At 48.9% G+C, this 22122-nt stretch overlaps 2 protein-coding genes across 3 annotated transcripts in view; both read right to left on the minus strand.

The window, feature by feature from the left end:
* Positions 1–938: 938 nt before the first annotated feature.
* PLEKHO1 (pleckstrin homology domain containing O1) lies at positions 939–9668 on the minus strand. Its single transcript, XM_058715948.1, has 6 exons — positions 9394–9668; positions 8671–8817; positions 4125–4265; positions 3303–3407; positions 2827–2928; positions 939–1727 (listed from the first exon to the last, which is right to left on the minus strand). The coding sequence occupies exons 1-6, from the start codon at positions 9418–9420 to the stop codon at positions 1023–1025; spliced, it is 1227 nt and encodes a 408-aa protein (XP_058571931.1). The 5' UTR covers positions 9421–9668; the 3' UTR covers positions 939–1022.
* A 5096-nt stretch (positions 9669–14764) lies between these two features.
* Positions 14765–22122, minus strand: part of VPS45 (vacuolar protein sorting 45 homolog) — a 67478-nt gene continuing 60120 nt past the window's right edge. The window contains exon 15 of one of the 2 annotated variants that reach the window (XM_058715943.1): positions 14765–15447. In XM_058715943.1, coding sequence (XP_058571926.1) covers positions 15168–15447 — 280 coding nt within the window. In that variant the 3' untranslated portion in view covers positions 14765–15167. The remainder of the gene's footprint in view (positions 15448–22122) is intronic. The other variant, XM_058715944.1, reaches the window with a different exon arrangement.

Below are 22122 nucleotides of genomic sequence, written 5' to 3' on the forward strand. Positions count from 1 at the left end.
TTCCCAAGTCTTCTCTGGACCCAGTCACTGTTGCTAACTTGATCTTAGGGACTTCAAAGGAAAGAAGCAAACAAAATACAAGGAGCGTGTGGAATCTACCATTAAGAATGCAGGGGGGCCTGGCCAGGAGGGTGGTGGCATGAGCATAAAGATGTTTTGCCGAAGTTGGGGCTTGAGTGTTGGAAGACAGGTTTGAGGAAGGAGAGGGAGAGGCTACAGAAGCCCTAGCTTGGCCAAAAAGAGGAACACGGGCATGCTTTTGGTTTTCCCCTCAATCCTGCCCAGCTCGCATTGCAAATCAGTTTCATTCTTAGTGGGGTTCTTCTGTGGGGTCAGCTGTCCCTAGTTCCCCTGCACTGGGCCCCCCTCACCAAAGGGCCGAACCAATGCCATCTGCCCAGCATTGGATCTTTGAGTCAGTAGTGGGAAGGCTGTGGGAGATTAAAAGGAGAAACCCGGCAAGAGATCCAGACAGCTCAGTGTCATTCAGAGGCTATGAGGCAAGAAGCTGGTGTCTGGCGGGATCCCACACACCCTGATCAGGGCTGGGGCAGATGTCACTTCTGTGTGCACACACAGGTGGCAATGGCTTCCCTATCCCTAGGGCTAGAGCTGGGTAGCTGACATGCCACCCTCTGATAGAAAACTGGGAATGGGACATAGGAGAAAAACCCTTCCCCCAAACTCAGGAGCTTACACATGTCCTCGGGAGCAGGCATTCCCCGCCATGCCTCAGAGGGGTGGTGTGTGTGGATGGCCAGACTATGCCCGTATCCCCCTCTATCTCTCCTCTAGGTGAAAGCTTTTTAGCATTGCTGTAGGGGTCACCTCCTCAACCCTGAGGCAATTTAGGTGTCTGAGAGACAGGGACAGGGAAGGGAAGGAGGGTGGGAAGAGGACTGGGCATCAGCATGCGCAACAAGTTTCTTTTTTTCAACTGAGGTAAATAAAAAAGCTTTATCCTGCAACACTCGGAGATGAGTCTGTGCACCCCCCAAGTCCCGGCCACCGTCCCCTTGCCTTTACATCAAGCTCTTGCGGTACTGACTGTGCTGAGTGCCTGGTGTGAGGTGGGGGCTGGGGGCCTGAAGGTCCATCTGTCTGTACAGGTCCCTCAGCTCCCTGACCTCCTGCAGCACCCTCTTCGCCTGGCTCCAATTGGACGAGGCCTCTCCAAGCAGCCGCTCGGTCTCCAGCAGCCTCTGCTCGGACTCTGAATCGGGAGGGGACCGAGGGGGGTCCTTGGCCTTTCGCTTTCCATCTCCCAGTCCCTGAACCTCTGCCAGCAGCTCCTGAGTCTTCTCCAGTTTCCTGGCTACCAGGTCCTGGATCCGGGACAGCTGCCCCGGAAGGGATGGAATGAAGGCTGGGGGGTCCTCGGCCCGCAGCTGGGGGGTGCGGGCGGGGGCGGCGTCCCGCTGAGACAGGATCTCCTCCAAGGAAGCGCAGCGGCCTTTCTCCGTGGGGGTCAACTTCTTGGGTGCCTGGGGGGTGTAGGTGGCCCCTCTGTCTGGCTTGTCCCAAGCTCGGGGCAGGCCGCTTGCTCGGTCTGAGGAGGGCTGGATACGGTCAGAGTCTGCTCTCCGCCGGCTGCCTGCCAGCGGGGCTACAGACTTGTCCAGGTCAACCCGGAAGCTCTCGGCACAAGAGGTGGGTTCCTCGGGAGAAGGGTCTTCCTCCTGGATCAGGTCCAAGGTCAGCATCCCATCCGAGGTAGAGGTGGAAGCCTGGAGGGGAGAGGGCGGGAATGAAGGGGAAGAATTGCCAGCAGTGGGCCCTTCGGGACTGACTGGGAGAGAGACGCAAACTGGTCACTTCCCTCCTCAACGTGCCTTCCCTGAATGAGAAGCACGCCATCCTCACCAAGCCCTTGGGCTTTTTTACTTTTTCTTACTCCTTTGATGGTGGTTTGAACCTTTCTCTCATTTTTCTGTGATCTAAAGTAGCTTCTGTTGGTTTCCCCTATTCTCCGCTTTACTATGAGTTTCCTGAAGAGTGTCTTTCTCCTCTGTCTAGTGGACTCTAAGCATCGAACTGGGTCTGACACACTCAGGATACTCCATACAGCAAGTAACTGTCCTCCTCCACCTGTACCCTCAGAGCCACACACCTCAACCGCTTCTGCTCCTGACAACCCTGAGCCCCTTGCCTTAAAACAAAACTTGTTCTATTTCCAGAATACTGTAATAAAAAACTGACAGGGGTGTTCGGTACCTCATGTGGATTGATACATAAATTGCTTCAATCCTTCCTCACAGCGACCCTTCAAGGCGGGCACGATTACCGTCCCGCTTTAAGGGCAGTGACGTGCAGCTTCAGGGAATCACACAGAGAGAGCAAAGCGCAAAGCTAGGCCCCAACCCAGTTCTGCCCGGTTCTACTGTACCCGGCTGGCTCTCTCCCTAGAGACCGAAGGCTCGGACAGGGAAAGGAACCACACTTTGTGTGTTACAGTGGTTCACAGTGAGCCTTCCTCCTGGAGACGACTGCAGTGCTTAATGCTGTCACCGGCCAGAATAGCCAGCCGCTGCGGGGTCGCTTACATTCCCTGGAACAGCATTCACCTCTTCTACTCCTTCACTTTCCTTGTGGGTATATCTCATTTCCCCACAAAGGATGAAATGAGGGCAAGGACTTTTGAACTCACAAGGTGCTAAATATTTTTGATATGGAGGAATCAGGCAGGGGGACGGGTAGAGGGACTGCCCCAGCCTTTGACCTTGGTACCACAAATGCCTCTGGTGGGCGGTCTCAGGTACCATCATGTCTGACATAGATGTGGAACCGGCCCTTCCACAACTTTTACTTTCTTACAATCTTACGTACCACGGCCATTAGGTGTCCCCGCGTTGGGGGGCGGCGGGAGTGTTGGATTTTTGCCCTGTCTCGAGTGGGGTGGGCGAGATAGCTGTCTTCCTCGACGGTGACCTGAAGAGATGCACTGTGAGTCATGGGTGCTCTTCAGAGACTCTGTCCTGACCCAGCAGCCCCTGAGGCCTGCACCTGCCTGGACTGGGAAATAAACCCACCCCATTAACTGCTTCTGAGAAGATCCAAGGGCAAGGCATTTACCGCACATGCGGGGCCTCTGGGGCTGGCCCCATGCATCACAAAGCAGGGAAAGAGGAGTTGTGGCAGAGGGACTTAGAAGGTAGGAGAATGGGGTTTTTAAAGGGAGCTAAAGAAGTGTAGCTGGTGGGGGGAAACATGTAAGGGGGGGCCGCCCTGTAATCTCCCCCTTTAGTGAGTCACAATTACTGCCTCTGCGCCGGTGTTCCTCCCCTCCGGATGAGCCCCCTGACCTCATCCAAGATACGGTTCTTGGCTCGGGTGATAGCGGAGTTGAGGGCATTGATCCACAATTCCTTCTCTTCTGGACTAACTGCCAGGAAGATGAGGCTGGGAGCCTGTGGGGGAGACATTCGTGGTTCAGCCAGGGCTTTGCGGTTGGTGCCTCACTATGACAGTGAAGAAGTTACTGTCTTGTTCCCTCAGACCCAGCTCCTAGAAGGAGAGGCCTTCTGCTTCTGGAGTCATCCATAACCTAAGGAAACCAGCCTTTCTTCCTAGAAGGGGCCACAGCTTAGAGGTTGCTTTAGAAATGACCAGGGAAGAGTTAAGAAGGGTAATGGATACTAATATGGTGCTGGAGAGAATGAGAGGAGGTTCGGTAAAGGACATGTACCAAAGTAAAGATCTTTAAAGATCTGAGTAAACAGAATGTAACAGGAACTTCCCTGAGGTCCCTCAGACAAGAGAAACTAGATTCAGAACTTCAACCACCCATCAGGGTACAGGGAAAAGTGATTTTCTCCCAAGAGATGTATGCGTGTGCGTGTGTGCATGCATGCATGTGTGCGTCTGTGTGAGAGAGAAAGAGAGAGAGAGAGAATGAGAGGAGAGAGAGATATGATCTTTGTGGTCGGACAGTTTAAAGGCTGGCTTGCCCGGAGGGAAGGAAATGGTCAGGATATTCTGGAGTTAAATAACAAAAGTTGGCAGGAGAGCAAGTCCAGCCTCTGAACCTGGAGTGGAGAGGGAGAACCCGCAGAGGGAAGGGTTTCTCCCCTGCCCCCTACACACAAGCGGGCTGAGGTTCCCGGGGCGGAACATACGGGACATACCGTGTTGCCAGGCTGCTTGGAGTGGGCAAGAGTAAACTTGCTATGATTTTTCTTGCTCCTGCTCTTGGATTTCCGGAGCTCTTCGCACTTCTCATAGTCACTCAGGTCAAATACCTCTTGAATATTTTTCTCATCTTTTACCTAGGGGAGGGTTAGAGGGGAGGTGCTGAGGAGAAAATTACTTGGTGCCTCCCCCAGAGTGTTAGTTTAGCCCTAACTTGGGAAGCAGAAGCCTGAGGAGAAGGGAGGGATGACAGGACAGGGGGGCTGTCCTACCCAAGGCCCGCTCGCAGGCCTTGCCCTGACTCCTCAGGCGGGCTTCCGTTTAAACCCCTTATCGGCACTCTCTTCAGCTAAGCTACTTGTTTCCGGAGCCCCACGATGTCACTCTGACCCTGTTTTGTCCTTCAAGACACGGCTTAGACGGCTAGTAGGTTAATCCTATCATCCTGAAGAAAGCAAGACCTGGATAGACGTGGATGCTGATCATCCAGAGGGAGGAGAGACCAGCAGGGCCGGCATCAGGGCATGTCTGGAGGCAAAGGCCGCCTCTGGGCGCCCCCATCTTATTAAACATTTGCACTGCTGCTTTAGTACCTGACCTGACTCCTTCCTCAGATCTACACTATTCTAGAGTCATTCACCTCATTCCTTTCAGGAGCTTCAGCACCACAGAAACAGCGTTCCCCTGTGTTCAGTTTGTTCAGACATGCTGAAAAATACACCTGTAGTTAACCCTCCTTCTTCCCTCCAAGGTACTCTGGCAACCCAACCTAGCCCCTGCAGGCCTCAAAAGCCATTTAAATCATCCACCTCTGGGCACCTGGGTGGCTCAGTCGGTTAAGCGTCTGATTTCGGCTCAGGTCATGATCTCATAGTTGCTGAGCTCTGTGCTGCCAGCTCGGAGCCTGGGGCCTGCTTCTGATTCTCTGTCTCCCTCTCTCTCTGCCCCTTTCCTCTGCTTATGTGCGCACACACTCTCTCTCTCTCAAATTAAGTAAATAAGACATTAAAAAACAATCCTCTACCTCTCTCTAGACAAAGATGCACTTATACTGTCCCTGGAGGACAAAATTTCAGACTTGTATTCTGCTACTTCTTGCCATGGTTCCAATTTGAGAGCCTAACCCCCTTACTGCCGGGCAGTTCTTGTGTCTAAACGTAGCCTTTCCTGCATGTGGTATCTATCTGGCACCCTGGTTCTACCCTTAGCAGCTGTAGCCAGCATTTGGCTCTGAACTCTCTTGCGGAAGGTCTAATCAGAGACCACAATCCTATCCATATCCTCTGACCCAACTAGCCTTTGCAGAGTGCCACAAATTCCAGTAACATTTCTGCCAAGGTCTGTTTTATTTTTTCATTATTAAAAAAAATGTTTATTTATTTTGAGAGACAGCAAGTGAGCAGGGGAGGGGCAGAGAGAGAGAGGGAGAGAGAGATTTTCAACGCAGGCCCTGAGCTGCCAGCACAGGAGCCCGACTTGGGCCTCAAACTTATGAATCGTGAGATCATGGCCTGAGCTAAAATCAAGAGTTGGGACACTTAACTGACTGGCCCATCCAGGAGCCCCAAAGTCTGTTTTAAGACTTGCTGCAGGCCCAGCGGCTGATGCAGAGGAGGGGGGCTAATTGCACAGCCTCATTCGGGTCAGTGACTGCTCGTATATCTGTCTGTTTGCCCTGGCACAGGGCTGTCCCTTTCCCAGGGCTCCCTGGCTTTGGGCCGGGAAGTGACCAGAGGCCTGGGAGGATTGTGGATGGAAGTGAGGAAGATGTCAGCAAGGGGATCCGAGAACAATTCCCAGAAACACGGGGCAGGGAGGCAGGGTGATGCATCAGGTCACCTGCCCTCCCTCCTCAGATTGGAGGCTATCAGCAGAGACCAGAAGCCCTGGAGAGGAAAGTGCTGGGTGTGTATATGCAACCAGGGAAGGAGAGTTACTTGTTCTGTTTCCCTTACAGGAAGGGGAGAAGGGAAGGGCAGGAACACAGCTGACAAGGAGCTCCAGGAAGCAGGGGACAGTGACAGGGGTCGGGCCCTGACAGGGCAGGGGTTCCCAGGGAAGATGGGTAACTCCAAGGCCCTTGTTCTCTGCTGTACGGTTTTTCCTCCGTCAAGTTCCCAAAGCCTCATTTATAATTTCCCATCTTCCAGAGTGAACCTTTCTTTTCCCCGGAGCCTGCAGAAAGGGATTTTCCCTTGCCAAAACAGATGCCCTGAACCCAGTCTCCTCTACCATGAGACCTCCCGAAGATCTAGTTCCTGTTGCTCTACATCAACCCCATGATCATAAGGTGCCCTTTGAGAATGAGGAAAATGATTAATAACAAATACAGAAGGATTTCCTTGGTGCAGGCAGTTGTGGGAGATCCTGCCTTTATGATAAGTAACGAAAAAAAAAAGACCACTGAAAAATCAAGAGGAGAGGGTTAAGAATATTTTTGCACTAACACATAGGTTACAAACATTATACTTTGCATTTCAAACACAAATCTTGAATCTCTTAGCTCCGGAGCTTATGGGAAGTGGACAGAATAGAGCCTAGAATCCTGGGTCAGCTTCACCCTCAGCCCAGGCCCGTCGTGGCACGGACGGGCTCCCAAGAAGAGAGGTGACAGTAGGCTGGTTCCCACTTCTCCTGTGCCTTTCTCAGCAGGAGCAGTGGGCCCCGTGACCAGTCAGATGCTCCTGACTCACAGGACACCAGGCATGGGAGGCTGAGGTCATTCCATCCTTCCCCCTGTCTCCGTACTCCTTCCTCCACACACATGAAACAAGTATGCTCTTTTGCCCCCCAGACTCTGTTCTTGGGACGAACATAAACAAGAAAAAAAAATGTCTTCTTCTACCCCTTTCACTGTTCTCATGGTTCCCCTCTGACGTGTAGGAAGTTCTCTCTGACTGCTCACCAGAGTTTCCTGCCATTATGAAGTTTGAGGAAGACAAGAGATACACTTTGACACTTGCTTCTTAGTATTATTTTTTAAACTGGAAAGCCAGCCAATTATGGAAAAACCTTCTATAGGATTTGGGATTGGGTAGAAGTGGCCCTTAAAAATAAATCCTGCAATCAAATTCTTCTCTCACCTCCCTCCATCACCAAGTTCCTGGCTTAGTGTAAACAGTAAGGCTGAAACACCCTGAAGGGGATGTCTCTCTCTGGCCCTGACACAGCTTTGTTCTTCCCTACTTGCCTAGGTAGATGTTCTGTTCGGATGAATACTTTCTCTAGGACTGCGCGTGTGGCTGTTTCAATACCATAAAAGGATTTATTTACCTAAATATAGTCTGCAGAAAGCAGAAGAGGTTAGAACTCAGGGTGGACTCCCAGGAGCCTCCGGGGGTTAGGGAACACGGGATTGGGGGAAGAGGGGCCCATCCTACTAGGGGCGCAGGGGACAGTCTCCCAGGCTATGCTGACACAGTCTCAGAAGGTAGGGGCTGGAATGACTTCTAACTCATGGAGGGGCAATTCAGTTTCTCAAGTGGTACGGGTCTCTCGAATTATAGAGATAAAAAAGAGTCTGGGGGCGCCTGGGTGGCGCAGTCGGTTAAGCGTCCGACTTCAGCCAGGTCACGATCTCGCGGTCCGGTCCGTGAGTTCGAGCCCCGCGTCAGGCTCTGGGCTGATGGCTCGGAGCCTGGAGCCTGTTTCCGATTCTGTGTCTCCCTCTCTCTCTGCCCCTCCCCCGTTCCTGCTCTGTCTCTCTCTGTCCCAAAAATAAATAAAAAACGAAAAAAAAAAAAAAAAAAAAAAGAGTCTGGATTCAATGATCTGGGCTCAGGTTCCGAATGTGGACTGTGGGCTTCATTTTAACTCTGCAGAGACTTACAAGAGTTCGTGACTCCATTTGTCTCCTTTCTGATACAAATGGGGGAAGTTGGGAATGGTGGAGAATACGTTCCTTGCCTTTTTTTTTTCTTTAAATGGATTAGGAAGCATACTGGCTAGTAACCTTGGCTTCAACAGAAACAACTACACTCACAGATACTCTACCTGAGGTCATGTGAGGATGACCCAGGGCTGTGCATGTTTTCTGTGACTGGGACAGCTGCACTGGTGAGATGACCTGCGTAGACCTTCCTTCTAGAGACAGGAAAAGAGGAGGCTAGCTGGCTTAGGGTTGGGGGGGACAGGAAGGGGTGGAGGAGAAGCTGAATAGAGTTTTTCAGCAGCAGTAGCAAAGAAAAAAAAATCCTACCTTCAGCCAGCTGCCAGGACGGGGTACGGGGCAACAGGGGACACTTAGAACTTTTGGGACCTCTTGCGAGGGGGGTTATTGTCATTGCCAGAAAGGTGTTTGCAAAGAAAATTCATTAAATAAGATGCACACTCAACTTCGAATTCCAACCCGGGTCTTCTAGAGAAGGGGTGACCTCTCTCTGCAGATCTGATGGGGGTAGAGACCAACCGAATTGCTGAGCTTGCTTTTGGAACAAAATGGGGGTTGAGGGCAGGGGGAGGACGGAGATAGGGAAGTCCCCTGTGGAGGGACAAAACGGGGAATATGAGAAAACGGGGACAGAGGTGGTAAAGGGCACCTACCTCCTTCTCAGAGATGTACAGCTGGTCCCCCTTCAGCACCACATAGCGGTTTTTCCAAATCTCCCTGAAAATCCCTTTCCCGCAGAATTTCCGGACCCAGCCGACCTTCTCCGGAGGTGCGGACGGATGGTTTCCATCCTGAGGCCCCTGCCCCCGGGCGAGAGCAGAACCGTCCGGTTAGGGGGCTATCGCTTTTCCCTCCTCTCGTTCCGTCCCTCGCGACCCCCCTCGGCTCCCCTCGCCCCTTCTTTCCCGCGACCGCCCCCTCCCCCCACCCCCTCCCCAGGCTGGACTCAGGGCGCCCAACGTTCGCTCCCCACTTCTCGGCAGGTCTGCGCTCGGGGCAACTCTCTCCCCCACGGCCGCCCTCCCTCGTCCCCCAGATAAACAACTCCAAGTGCGAGAGCGGGGGGCCAGGGCCCAGCCTGGGTGGAGGGCAGCCTCGGGATCGCCGCCGGGCCCCCCGCCCCCGCCTGCAGCCTCGGGCCCCGCCACGCCGGGAGAAACGGCGTTTCATTTTCTCTCTCATTGTCTCCTCGCCGCCGCAGAGCACACGCAGGCGGCGGCCGGGAGCCCGGGGGAGGGGGCGCCGTGGGGGGGGGGGGGCGGCGGGAGGAAAGTGAGCCAAGTCCGCGCCCCCGAGCCGAGTCCCCGCACGGAAGCCCCCGGGGCGGCGGGGCTGGGGCCCTCGGGGCGGTGGGTGGCGGGCGCGGGCGCACTCACCCTCTTGGCGGAATTGTTCTTCTTCATCGTTCCGGGTGGGCGCGGGCGCGGGGGAAGGGGCGGCTGGCGGAGCTGCCCCCGGCGCCGCCGCCGCTCCGCCCTCCCTCTCCCGGACGCTCCCCTTCTTTGTAGCTCCGGTTACACTAGAGGCCGGCCTCCCTCGCACTCGCACACACACGCACGCCCGCTCCCCGCCCCCCGGCGCCCTCCATCCCGGCGCCCACGCGGCCCGGGCCCCCGCGCGCCCCCGCCGCCTGCTCCCCGGCCCGGCCCGCGCCCTGCCGTTCCATCCGCCGGCCCGCTGACGTTGCGAGTTCAGAATAAAGGGCGAATCGCGGAGCCGGAGATGGTGCGCTCCCCCACCCCCCCTCCTTTGTTTCTGACTCGCTGAGGGTGAAGAAGACGGACCCAAACCCAACCGGAGAGCGGCTCCCCGGGGAAGGGGGGGCGCGGGACCCACGCTCGCACCTGCGGCCCGAGCGAGAGGTGGGGCCCGGGAGACCCCCACCCGCACCCCCCACCCCGCCGGACCTGCCCGGACAGACCGCGGAGGCAGCCGGAGCGGATAATAGGGAGAGGTTTAGGAAGACCGAGATAACCCAGATCGAGATTGGCTCCCTCCCAAACAGAAAACAAAAACAAGAGCGGGAACTGGCATCTGGAATTCACGCTCCTTAGGTGGCAGAGATAGTGGCCTGGGTAGGTCAGACGTTGGGGAAAAGTTTTACGTTCCGGGAGCATGGGGGTGTCGATGTGTAGGGGGACGCGTTGAGAGTGGAATTAATACTAATGCACAATTCTGCCCGTTTACAAAGCCTCGGGCCTTCTTTGAGCCTAAGGATGAAGTGGATAGAATGATCTCCATTGCACACAGAGAAAAGTGAGACTCAGGATGGCTCAGGGATGTGCAGACACACATGCTAATTCCTGGCAGGAGATTTCTCTGTCTCCAAAGCCATTGTCCAGAATATCATGTGGCTTTAAATGTAAGCTCCAGGGGAGGCTTAAACTTCCTACGACCCTGGGTATCTCTTCCCGCCTCACTGACATGTAAACATCCCATCAGAGTCCAGTGGAGGGAAGGGCTCAATGCCCAGAAGATGCTCTGATGACTGGGGGAATGGCTGCTGATGCCTCCTACACCAGATCTGCTTCAGAGCTTACAGACCAACATCTTAGTAACTTCATTCCTCCCCACTCGCCCCCCCCCCCATACATATTTAAGGGGAGGGGGCGAGTCAGGAGACCCAGGTTTGGGCACTAGTTTCATCATCACCACTTTGTGGCCTTAGGTCGTGACCGAATTTCTTTAGGCCTCTGTGCCTCCATGTATTAAAAGGTGAGGGATGAACCACCACTTCCATCAACAAGCAAAGGGGACTATCAGAGGTGACCTGTGAAAGTCCTATGAAAATATGCAAGTGTTGCCCTCTAGGGTCAATTATTGAATAACAGCAAGCAGACACATCTCCTGGCGTATGGTAGACACGCAATAACCACTAAATGAATACGAATCCCCGGCACACAGGAGCAGGGAAAAGGAAGAACTCTTTTTTCTGGAGATGTCTCCAGATAAAAGGAAGTATTGGCCAATTTTGTGGTTTGAGGAATGGGGTGGGCTCAGCTTTTTCTGGCATCTGTCAAATGAACAGGGGCTTCTCTCTTTTTCTGGCACCCTCCTTTCCTCCTAATCCAACAATATTCCTCTTAACCTCTTTTCATTTACCATACTAATTAATTCCTCTATTTTAGGCTGATAAAGAAATTTACCCTTGCAAAATGCTCTTGTACATCATTTCTTTAAATCTTTAGTGCCACCTTGTGAGGTATGTAGAATAAATATTATTCCCACTTGGAAAATGAGTAAACTGCTCGGCGAATCAATCGGCTTGCCCAAGTTTACCCAGCACGTTACTGGCTAAATGGATTAGAATCCAGGTTTTCAGACTCCAGCCTACCGTTTAGGCTTTGTACACACACACACCACACCATATACACACACAGCCCCTCTCCCCTTCCCACCATCTGTATTTCTCAAGAATAAGAAAATCCAGGGGTGTCTTCACAATGAGGAAGCAAAATGTCCCAGCATACTAGCCTGCATGATCTTTTGAGGGCTTGCTGGCCAGATAGATCAGAGCAGTCTGAATTCAGAGTTTAAATAGATTCTGGTGTATGGGAAACATGTAATTCATGACTTGCCCCATCTTCCTTCTTTCCCCTCCTTTTAGTCAACAAATATTTGAGTGTCTTCTCTATGCACGGTAGTGGGGTCCTTGTGTGTGGCATCAGGCAGGTGCTGGAGCCTTGTGGAACATCAGGCAGAGGGACTGCTCGGAAATCAAAACCCTCCAAAGTAATTTTCAGATTCCAGAACAGATGCATGTGGGCTGGAGAACCTTTCTTGCCTATTTGCTCCTTAAGATGTTACATAAATCTCTGGGCTTCTCCCCCCGCCACTAACCTGCACTGCTGTACTGCCTCATGTTATCCTGCCCCTGCCTTCCCACAGTTTTGTCTCCCCTGGTCCTATTACGCACACCTCTTCCCCTGTGCCATACTCTTCCGGGGCCTATTCTCCAACTGACTTCTCTCCCACCAGGTGATCCTCATGGCACCTGAATTGGGATCTATGACTTAGGACTGTTTCCAAAGACCAGTTCTTAAGTGAGAAATCTCAGAGTGAGAACTTATGGGCTCTTTTGCACATTTTCATAGCGCTGTGTCTTCAGTGAGCTTGACACTGCCATACACATAAACCACAAAAATACGTTAATTTCTCTTTTTGGAGATAAGATACTGGGAGGACCTGTGATGGGGTTACCCCACTAACAGCATCACCATGGATAAGATACAACTGCCAGTTTTTATTCTTCAGTTGACTTTTTTTTTTAAGTTCATTTATTTTGAGAGAGGGAGAGAGAAAGTGTGGGTAGGGGCAGAGAGAGAGAGAGAGAGAGAGTGTCCCAAGCAAGGTCTGCACTGTCAGACAGGAACCTAATGTGGGGATCAAACTCACGAACCATTAGATCATGACCTGAGCTGAAGTCGGATGCTTAATGGACTGAGCCACCCAGGCTTCGGTTGACTGTTTTATAAGCGAGTCCACTTGAGGGAGGAAGAAAGGAGCTCTCACCAGTGAGGATTTGTGAGTTGCTGCCTGCAAGTTTACTGGGCAAAAACTGTCATCCAAAAAATTGTTCGTCTAAAAGCAGCGCCTCGTCTTTTGTAGAGTAACTGGGACATTTGACTAGGGCATTTCAATCTGTGGAGGAGAGGGCATCAAAAGCACATGAGACTTTAACTAAAATGCTGTTTTTTAAAGGGTAAAAATGAAAGGCCACTAATAATGTGATCAGCTCTGTAAATCTTAAATAAAAATTTAAGTCTTTCATCCTCAATAAATACCAGGGGCGCCTGGGTGGCTCAGTTGGTTAAGCGTCTGACTTGGGCTCAGGTCATGATCTTGCAGTTCGTGGGTTCCAGCCCCGCGTCAGGCTCTGTGCTGACAGCTCAGAGCCTGGAGCCTGCTTTGGATTCTGTGTCTCCCTCTCTCTCTGCCCCTTCCCTGCTTGCACTCTCTCTCTCAAAAATAAACATTAAAAAAAAAAAAAAAAAGAAATGCCAACTTCTGGCATCAAACATCCTGAAGTTAAGGCTCTGTCTCTTTCTCTCTTTTTAAAAAATTGTTTATTTATTTATTTTTGAGAGAGAGATATCATGACCTGAGCCAAAGGCAGACGGTTAACCAACTGAGCCGCCCAGGAGCCCCTGTAAGGCTCTTTTCTTAGACTTGGCATTGTCAGCTGGGTAGCAGAATGGAAGCGGGCAAATTACTCAGGGCAATGGTCTAAGAAAAGTCTCCGTTCTTACTCTTCTTATTCCAAAGAGTTATCTTGCCTCGAGGAAAGGAAGCACAGGTCTTCCTGCTTGGAGGGAGGGTTCTGTTTATTTGAAAAGACTGTGTAACTTGCTGCATTTAAAATACTGTCTTCCCCAAATGTCATATGACTTCACTCATAGGAGGACTTTAAGACACAGAACAGATGAACACAAGGGAAGGGAAGCAAAAATAATATAAAAACAGGGAGGGGAACAAAACCTAAGACTCTTAAATTTGGAGAACAAACAGAGGGTTGCTGGAGGGATTGTGGGAGGGGGGATGGGCTAAATGGGTAAGGGGCACTAAGGAATCGACTCTTGAAATCACTGTTGCACTATATGCTAACTAACTTGGATGTAAATTTAAAAAAATAAAAAATAAAAAATAAAATACTGTCTCCCCAAGTGAAGGCTATCTCCCTTTTTTAGGATTATAAAAATTGGAAAAGTAGAAAAAAGTACCTAAAGTGACCCACCAAAAAAAAAAAAAAAAAAAAAAAAAAAAAAAAAAAAAAAAGAAAAGAGAAGTAAGACCTAGCTCTGAGCTATACTACGGCCAAAAGCCTTAGGGCTTCACATGACTGGAAGTTAAAGAAACAATGGCGAAAAGGGGGGAGGAGGAATGGGAAAAGGGGGATGGATGGAATGACCTTTATTTTCCCTTTTATTTCTTGAGTCCTGATTAGTGCAGTGGGAGGGTTGACAGGAATCCAAACTTTTTATGTAGTGATTTTGTAGCCCCAAGTTGGAGATAGGAATCAGTCTTACTGTCCTATTTGTAGTCAAATTTCATTTAGTGTTTACAATGTTCTAAGTGCTTTATATGTATTATCTCATCTAATCCTGACGATCCTATGAGGTAGTTGATCACTTTTACATATATATCATATGTATATGTATATTTATATTTATATTTACATTTATATATCATCCCCAAAGTCTGATAATTGTGACAGATTTGAGCCTAGGGTATCTGAGGCTAGAGAATATTTTCGGTTCCACATGAAAGAAAGGTTAAAAAACATATAAAGGGTCTACAGAGACCCAGAGAGGGATTGTGCTGTGTTTTTGCCATGATCTGAGGATGCTGTAATCTGGCATTAGTGACATCAGCTTCCACTGCTTTCAAGAGAACTGAAATTGACACCAGAACTTATCATCTGCCTTGACATTAATTTTTTGAAATTTATTTATTTAGAGAGAGAAACAGAGCATGTGTGCGGGGGAGGGGCAGAGAGAGAGGGGAGAGAGAATCCCAAACAGGGTCCGCACTGTCAGCGCAAGAGCCCGATGTGGGGCGTGAACCCACAAACTGTGAGATCATGACCTGAGCCAAAGCCAAGACCTGGATACTTAATCGCCTGAGTGTTGACATAGTTTAAATATCCTCTGGATAGAAGTGATGCCTTCTCTCTGTTTGGTGTAAAGCCAACTCATGCCTCATCTTGCGAATTCCCATAAACCCCATTAACCCCAAAGAAATAAAAACTTGTATCTTTTCACAAAATGGATTTTTATTGTAGTCATACATGGTTTCTCAGTGCCACAGAAAATTGCAGTGTAGGAACAATTTTTGGATGGCTTTCTACAGAAATATGATGAGTTTTCAAAAATGAGGTGTGCAGGAATGTGGTTAATGAAAAGTAAAAGGCGTCAAGAGAAGGGAGGATGTGTAGCGTGTGCATCAAATGGTTTACTTTTTAAACCCCTCTGAGCTCTGATAACCCTTTTCTCAAGTGAGATCCCAACAAAATTCATCAGAAACCAAAGTGATTGTGCTGTCAAATACAAGGAATATATCTGTTTATTTGATAAGGAAACCACAGGAAAGGTGGGTCAGGACCGGCACAGAGTTCTTCTCAACTTGTCCCTGGGAGTGTGGGTGTCTGTGCCTACAGTTCAGGAGTGAGCAGGCTACCTGGAGGTGGGTTATAAGGACAAGCGTGAAACCCAAGGCTCTCCTCCAACACCTGCGGCCGGTGGGGAAAGCCTGCAGGGAGGTTGAGGGCGAGCTGCACCGGCCTCCTCACCCTGCGCCTCCTCTCCCCGCGCCGGTTCAGGTTCACCGTCTGCTTGTGGACCTCGCTGTAACTTGAGAGCTCTCCTTGCTTCTGCTGTGCAGTCCGGAAGCCAGAACTTCCTCTAGGAAACTGACCGGTAGACTTGAGGTTACTCAAAGGGGGAAAAGGAAAAGCATCTCCAAAATAGAAGATCTTGCCTGTGACTTGTGACTGGATGAAGGAGATCGTGAAGAGTATGCAAGGATTACTGGCCTGGTGTGCGGGGCACTCAGACATCCGGGCTAGGAGAGCCCTCCCTCTGTGCTCCTCCCCAGGGTTCTCATGGGGTTTTTTAGCACTAAATCTGCAAGATCTGGTAAGGCTAAAACTTCCCGTTTGAAATTTCTAGTTAGGAACCCAGGAGTTTTAAGCGCAAGGCTACTGTATTAACTGAGAACCACGTTCCATCGAGCACCTCTTATCTGTACTCTCGACATGGCTTCAGAACTTGGACTGTGTCCCTTCAGTCTCCTCCTCAGCCAGTGTCCTCTGCAAAGTGGCACTAGAATTCATTTTCTAAAATACAGACGATATCCTATTGCATATTTTTTTTTTTTAATTTTTTTTCCCACGTTTTTATTTTATTTTTGGGACAGAGAGAGACAGAGCATGAACGGGGGAGGGACAGAGAGAGAGGGAGACACAGAATCGGAAACAGGCTCCAGGCTCTGAGCCATCAGCCCAGAGCCTGACGCGGGGCTCGAACTCACGGACCGTGAGATCGTGACCTGGCTGAAGTCGGACGCTTAACCGACTGCGCCACCCAGGCGCCCCCCTATTGCATATTTTTGCCTCTTCCACTTGAAGACCTTTCTTTTGCTTACAGAATGATGCACAAGTTAAAACTTGAGGCCCTTCACAATGTGTCCTTGCAATAACTCATACTTGTATTTATTGTGTTCTGAGAACTGTTTTAAGCCATATGTGCATGTGTACATATGTGTGAAATAGACACTATTATCCTTATTTAAAAGATGACAAAATCAAGCTATGGAGAGGTGAAGTGATTTTCCAAGGTCACCACAGCCAGTAAGTGGCTTAGCTGTGACTCAAACCCAGGCTCTGGAACCTGTGCCCTCGGGCCCACATTTACTGCCACTGGATTGTTCCCTTGCTCATCTGACTCCACTTCCCACCCTGCAGCCCCGGGAGCGCCCCAACACTTGCTGTCCCCTAAACACCTCATGTGCGTTCCCACCTGTTTGCTCTTAGGTCCTGTGTCCAAAATGCTAGACAGCCCTTCTCTGTCTGACGAAATCCTGTATATATTTTTTTAATGTTTGTTTATTTTTGAGAGAGGGAAAGAGAGAGACAGAGCACTAGTGGGGGAGGGGCAGAGAGAGAGGGAGACACAGAATCTGAAGCAGGCTCCAGGCTCCGAGCTGTCAGCACAGAGCCTGATGCGGGGCTCAAACCCACGAACCATGAGATCATGACCTCAGCTGAAGTCGCACACTCAACTGACTGAGCCACCCAGGCGCCCCTGATGAAATCCTTTAAGGCTAAGGATTAAAAGCCACCTTTTCTGTGAAGCCTTCTCAAACTCCTCCATGCTGGACGGATCCCTCCCACGGCTCTAATCATTTTCTGGTGCTATTTTAGCTCTGTATGATTATTCCGTAGGTACTCCTCAGTTATTTCTGTCACACTAGACTGTGAGGTGCTTAGGGTGGGTCTGAGAGTTCTTCGATCTCCAAGGTGGATCTCCAGCACTCACTCAGCACAGATGCTGACTTCTAGCAGGGACCCAATAAAGGTATACTGAATAAGTGAATTCATTTGAATGGCTCCTGTTGGCAAAAGAGCCTTTGCTGTGATATAGGAGCTCTGGGGGCGGTATTTTTAAGTGCCACACTCACGCTCAGGAGACAGACCTGTAGCAGAGGGTTGGAGGGGTGATGGCCAGGTCCCTTATTATTACTACTGTTTTGCAGTTTTAGACCTGGCAGATTTGGCACTTGGAGGATTTAAATGAAAACTCCTTTGCAAAAGAAAAAAAAAAAGATGAAGTAGAGGGAAAGGAGTAGAAGCTAAATTCATTTATTCCGCTACTGAAATATGGGCACATCTGTCTGGCCTGGTTTTCTGGCCAGTAGGACTGGAGACACGTGGAGGACAGAAAACAAGTGTCAGGAAACGAAGTAGCACTGCTTTCTTGAAAGACAGCACAAGAAGTCTTTGGTCAGTGATGGTTAAGAATGAAACAAACCTGCTGGGAAACCCTACGGGAATTCAGCGGTGACCTTTATTTGCTTCCCTTCAGACTCTGCTACTGGTGCAAAGAAAAGAAGTAACTTAACTGAAATTATACTTAATGTTCCTCCTCTGCGTATCAATAAGACCCCACATTTTTGACTGCAAAGAGAAAATACTATTTATATTTGCCAAGTCTAATTTTATTTCCTAGGGCCATTGTAACTTTTAAAAAGTATCTATTTGAGGACTTTGATGAGTCACTGTGGAATGCTTAAAAAATTATGGGCGGTGAACATATTGGTATCTATACCCCAAATTTAGACTATGTTTATGAAAAACAACAAAAGAAGGATTTTTCTTTCCTAGCTTTGTTTTAAATCAATTTCGCTTACAAAGCAAACTAAAAAGTCCCCTTCTCCTGTGGTACTATAATCTAATTCAATTCAGCTCAGTTCAATTCAATTTAACAAGTGTTTTACTGAGCATCCGTTATGAGGTAGGTGTTGAGCTGGGTGTACAAAGGATCACTTGTTAGGATTCTTACCTTTAAGGGACTGCCTGAGACAGATACAGTCACAACTCAATGTGAGACAAGATATAAACAAAGATGGTTCCAGAAGCTAACCCAGGAGGTTAATGCTACTGCTCGTCTTGGTTTGTGCTGTCATGATTCCCAACTCTATGGCAAGAAGCAAGGTGGGCAGTAAAAGGCCCCGATTTTAAAGTGAACCTCAAGAAAGGCTTGCATTGCACATTGAGAAGAGTTTCTTCACTTTCTAGTCTTTGGTAAGGAACTAGAGACTATCACTTACAGGACTTTAGATTTTCATTACTAAAGTAATTTCGTTGAACAACTGTGTTCTTAAAGCTACATAGCAAGACTGTCTATCACCTACATCTTCCTCTTTTTTCACTATATTCCACAGGTAGAAATTATATGGGATTTTTTTTTCTTTTTCTTTTGAGAGAGAGAGACAGAGAGAGAGCATGAGTAGGGGAGAGGGGCAGCGGGAGAGAGAGAGAGAGAGAGAGACTCTTAAGCAAGCTTCCACACTCAGCCTGGAACCTGATGCGGGGCTCGATCCCATGACCTGAGCTGAAATCAAGCTCAAATGACTGAGCCACCAGGTTGCCCCTATATGAGTTCCTTAATAATAAGAAAACCAAAGACACCAAAGGAAGCTAGAAACAAATGTGAAGGGGAATAATGAAACAAAATGAATGGAATTTATGGGAAGCAGGAACCTAGAAAAAGACTTTCTGGAAAATAATGAGAAAAAAACGTGAAATGTTTGCCTTAATGGAGTAATAATCTTCTAATTACAGCCAAACACTAGAGATGCTGGAATATAGGAGTGGGTCAGAGAGAAGGATGTGACGGAGCATTTAATAGCCCAGAACACTGAAAAGTCTTCTCATTTTCCACTGCTTATGGCGCTCAGCGCTGCTCTGATATCTTGTACCTCTTTGCTTTTGCACATTCTATTCCCTCTGCCTGGAGGACTGCCCATCTGTGTCATACTTTATCTGAACTATGCATCTTTTACAACTCAACTCTCATATTATCAATCCTCTAGGAATTCATTTGTCTACATGTCTTTTTTCCACTGAAGTCTATAAGCTTTTTGAGGACACAATACACGAACACATTCTTTTGGTAAAAGTTTTAAATGGTACACATAGAGCTCAGGTCTTCCTGGATTCATCTCTTCCCCATTACTCTTTCCAGAGGACAATTTGATTAGCAAATATTTGTTAAGTGCCTACTATGTGCCAGGCCCTGTTGTGGAAGCTGTGAATATAGCAATAACCAAAGTAAAAAAGTTCTCTCATGTAATTTACATTCCAATAAGGGAAGGGGAAGACAAAGGAAGTTAATAAGTAAAATACAATAATAATAACACAACAAAAATAATCATGGTGAACTCCTAACACTGTAGGTGAGGTTCTGTTCTGATGAGATAAAAACTATCCCACTTTACAAAGCAACTGAGGTACAGAGAAGCCTAGGTCCTACATCTTGAGAGTGACAGAGTTGGGATACAAACCTAGGCAATCTGGCTTCAGAGTTTATTCTTGTAAGCAGGATACAGTGGTCTGGGGTATGTCAGATAAAGAAAGCGCAATGGGGAAAAATAAAGCAGGTTTGAAAGAGAGGTGGAGGTGGTGTTAGTGGTGTGAGATCTTAAATCCTGTGGTCAAGGAAGGCCTCACTGAGAAACTGACATTTGAGCCATGACCTGAATGAAGCAACAGAGAAGATTATCTGGGGAAAGAGCAAGTGCAAAGGAACCAAGGCCGCGTGTGCTGGGGAACAGAGAGGAGGCCAGTGTGGCTGGAAGTCTGGGTAGTGAGAGAGGAGACAGAAGGAGATGGATGGGAGTAGAAGATGAGATCATGTGAGGCCTGGTAGCTTGCTGTAAGGATTTTGATTTTTACTTTGAGTAAGAAAGAAAACATCTGGAAGTTGTTTATTTATTTATTTTGAGGGGGTGCGGGGGGGGGGGAGAGATTCCTAAGGAGGCTCCACGCTGTCAGCACACAGCCCGATGTGGGGCTCGAACTCATGAATGGTGAGATGGTGACCTGAGCCAAAATCAAGAGTTGGATGCTTAACCAACTGAGCCACTCAGGCACCTCACATCCGGAGGTTTTTGTGCAGAGATGTGACATGCCCTGAATTACGAATTTTCACAGGGTCACTCTAGTGATACAGAGAAGGTGAGGCAGTTGTAACAATCCAGGTAGAAAATGATGGTGGCATGGACCAGGGCAGTAGTAGTGAGAGCATGTCAGATTCTAGACACACTTGGAAGCAAAGGATTGTAAGATTTACTGATGAATCAGGATGCAGGTGTGAGAGAAAGAGGGGAGTTGAGGAAATACCCAGGTTTTTGGCCTAAGCATACTCGGAGAAGGATGGTATACAATTAACTGAGGTGGCAAGTCTGAGGGAGGATTAGGTTTAGAAAGATATATCAGAAGCGTGGTCTTGATCATGTTACATATGGATAATTAGACACTCAAACCGAAGTGTCAAGTAGACAGCTGAATATACAAATCTGGAGTTTGGGGAAGAAGTTCAGACTAGAAACAGTGGTTCTCAATGGGGAAGGGGGGGCAGAGAGGTGTCATTTTATCCCCAGGGGATATCCGGCAATGTCTGGAAACATTTTTGGTTGTCGTAACTGGTGCGCTCCGGCATCCAGAGGCTAGTGACGTTGCTGAACATCCCACCGTGCACAGGACAGTTCACTACGACAAAGAATTATCTGGTCCCCAACACTGATAGTGCTGAGGCAGAAACTCTGGACTTGACATACACATTTGGGAGTATGTAGCAGAGAGACTTTAAAGCCATGAGCCTGGAGAAGACTGCCAAGGGAGCGGGTACAGAGGAGAAGACTAAAGACATCTAAGCACTAAGGAAGTCTAAGGACAGTGTTCTAGGGGTTCCAAAAATAGGAAAAATGAACAAAACTGACAGAGCGGGAACGGCCAGCGAGACAGGAAGACTGGGAGACTACAGTTTCTGGAAGCTAAGGGATAAAGGTGTTTCCAAGTGAAGGGACTATTAACTGTGTCAAATGATGTTGACAGGTCAAGTAAAATGAGTGCTAAAAATTGACTCTGGGTTTAGCCATGTGGAGGTCCCTAGAGACCATAGTGGGAGCAATTCTGGAGAGTGATGGGGGTGAAAACCTGAACAGAGTGAGGTTTAGAAGAATATGTGGGTTCAAGAGAATATGTCAGGAGAGGAATCAGGGACAGTGACTATAAAGAGTTCTTCAAGAACTGTGCTACAAAAGAGAACAGAGAAATGATACGGGACCTGGAAAGAGATAGGAGGCTACTGGAGGGTTTTTAAGGGTGGGGGAAAGTCAGTAAGTTTCTATGAATGATCCACTAGAGTGGGAAAAACTGATTGAGGAGAGAGGAGCCAGTTTGGAGTCATATCCTGGAGTAGGTGAGGGATAAGACCAGGTGCCTATGAGGGGGGCTGAGCTAGGCTAGGAACACTGGTCCCAGGGGACAGGACAGATGGAACTAGCAGGGGAGGGGCAGAGAGAGAGAGAGAGAGAGAAGAGAATCCAAAGCAGGCTCTGTGGCGTGCCCGGTCAGTGTGAGCTTGACAATGCGGGGCTCAATCCCACAACCTGAGCGGAAATCAAGAGTCTGACGCTCAACTGACTGAGCCACCCAGGCGCCCTGGAGGCAGTATTTTCTTTAAAAATTTTACTGTTTATTTATTTTTGAGAGAGAGAGAGAGAGAGAGAGCGAGCATGCAGGAAGAGGTGGAGAGAGAGGGAGACACAGAATCTGGAGCAGGCTCCAGGCTCCGAGCTGACAACACAGAGCCCGACATGGGGCTCAAACTCACAAACCATGAGATCGTGACCTTAGCTGAAGTTGGACACTTAACCTGTTGAGCCACCCAGGCGCCCAATAAACTAAGTTTATTTTCTAAACTTAGTTGGCTATAGAATCCTTTTTTAGTGGAATACCTATCAATACTAAACAAATGCCAAACACATTTTCTATAGGACAGACCTTGGGAAACACTGAATTAAGACAAAATATTTCCTTGATT

This window comes from Neofelis nebulosa, chromosome 2, assembly GCF_028018385.1.
Source record: "Neofelis nebulosa isolate mNeoNeb1 chromosome 2, mNeoNeb1.pri, whole genome shotgun sequence".
Classification (NCBI taxonomy): domain Eukaryota; kingdom Metazoa; phylum Chordata; class Mammalia; order Carnivora; family Felidae; genus Neofelis; species Neofelis nebulosa.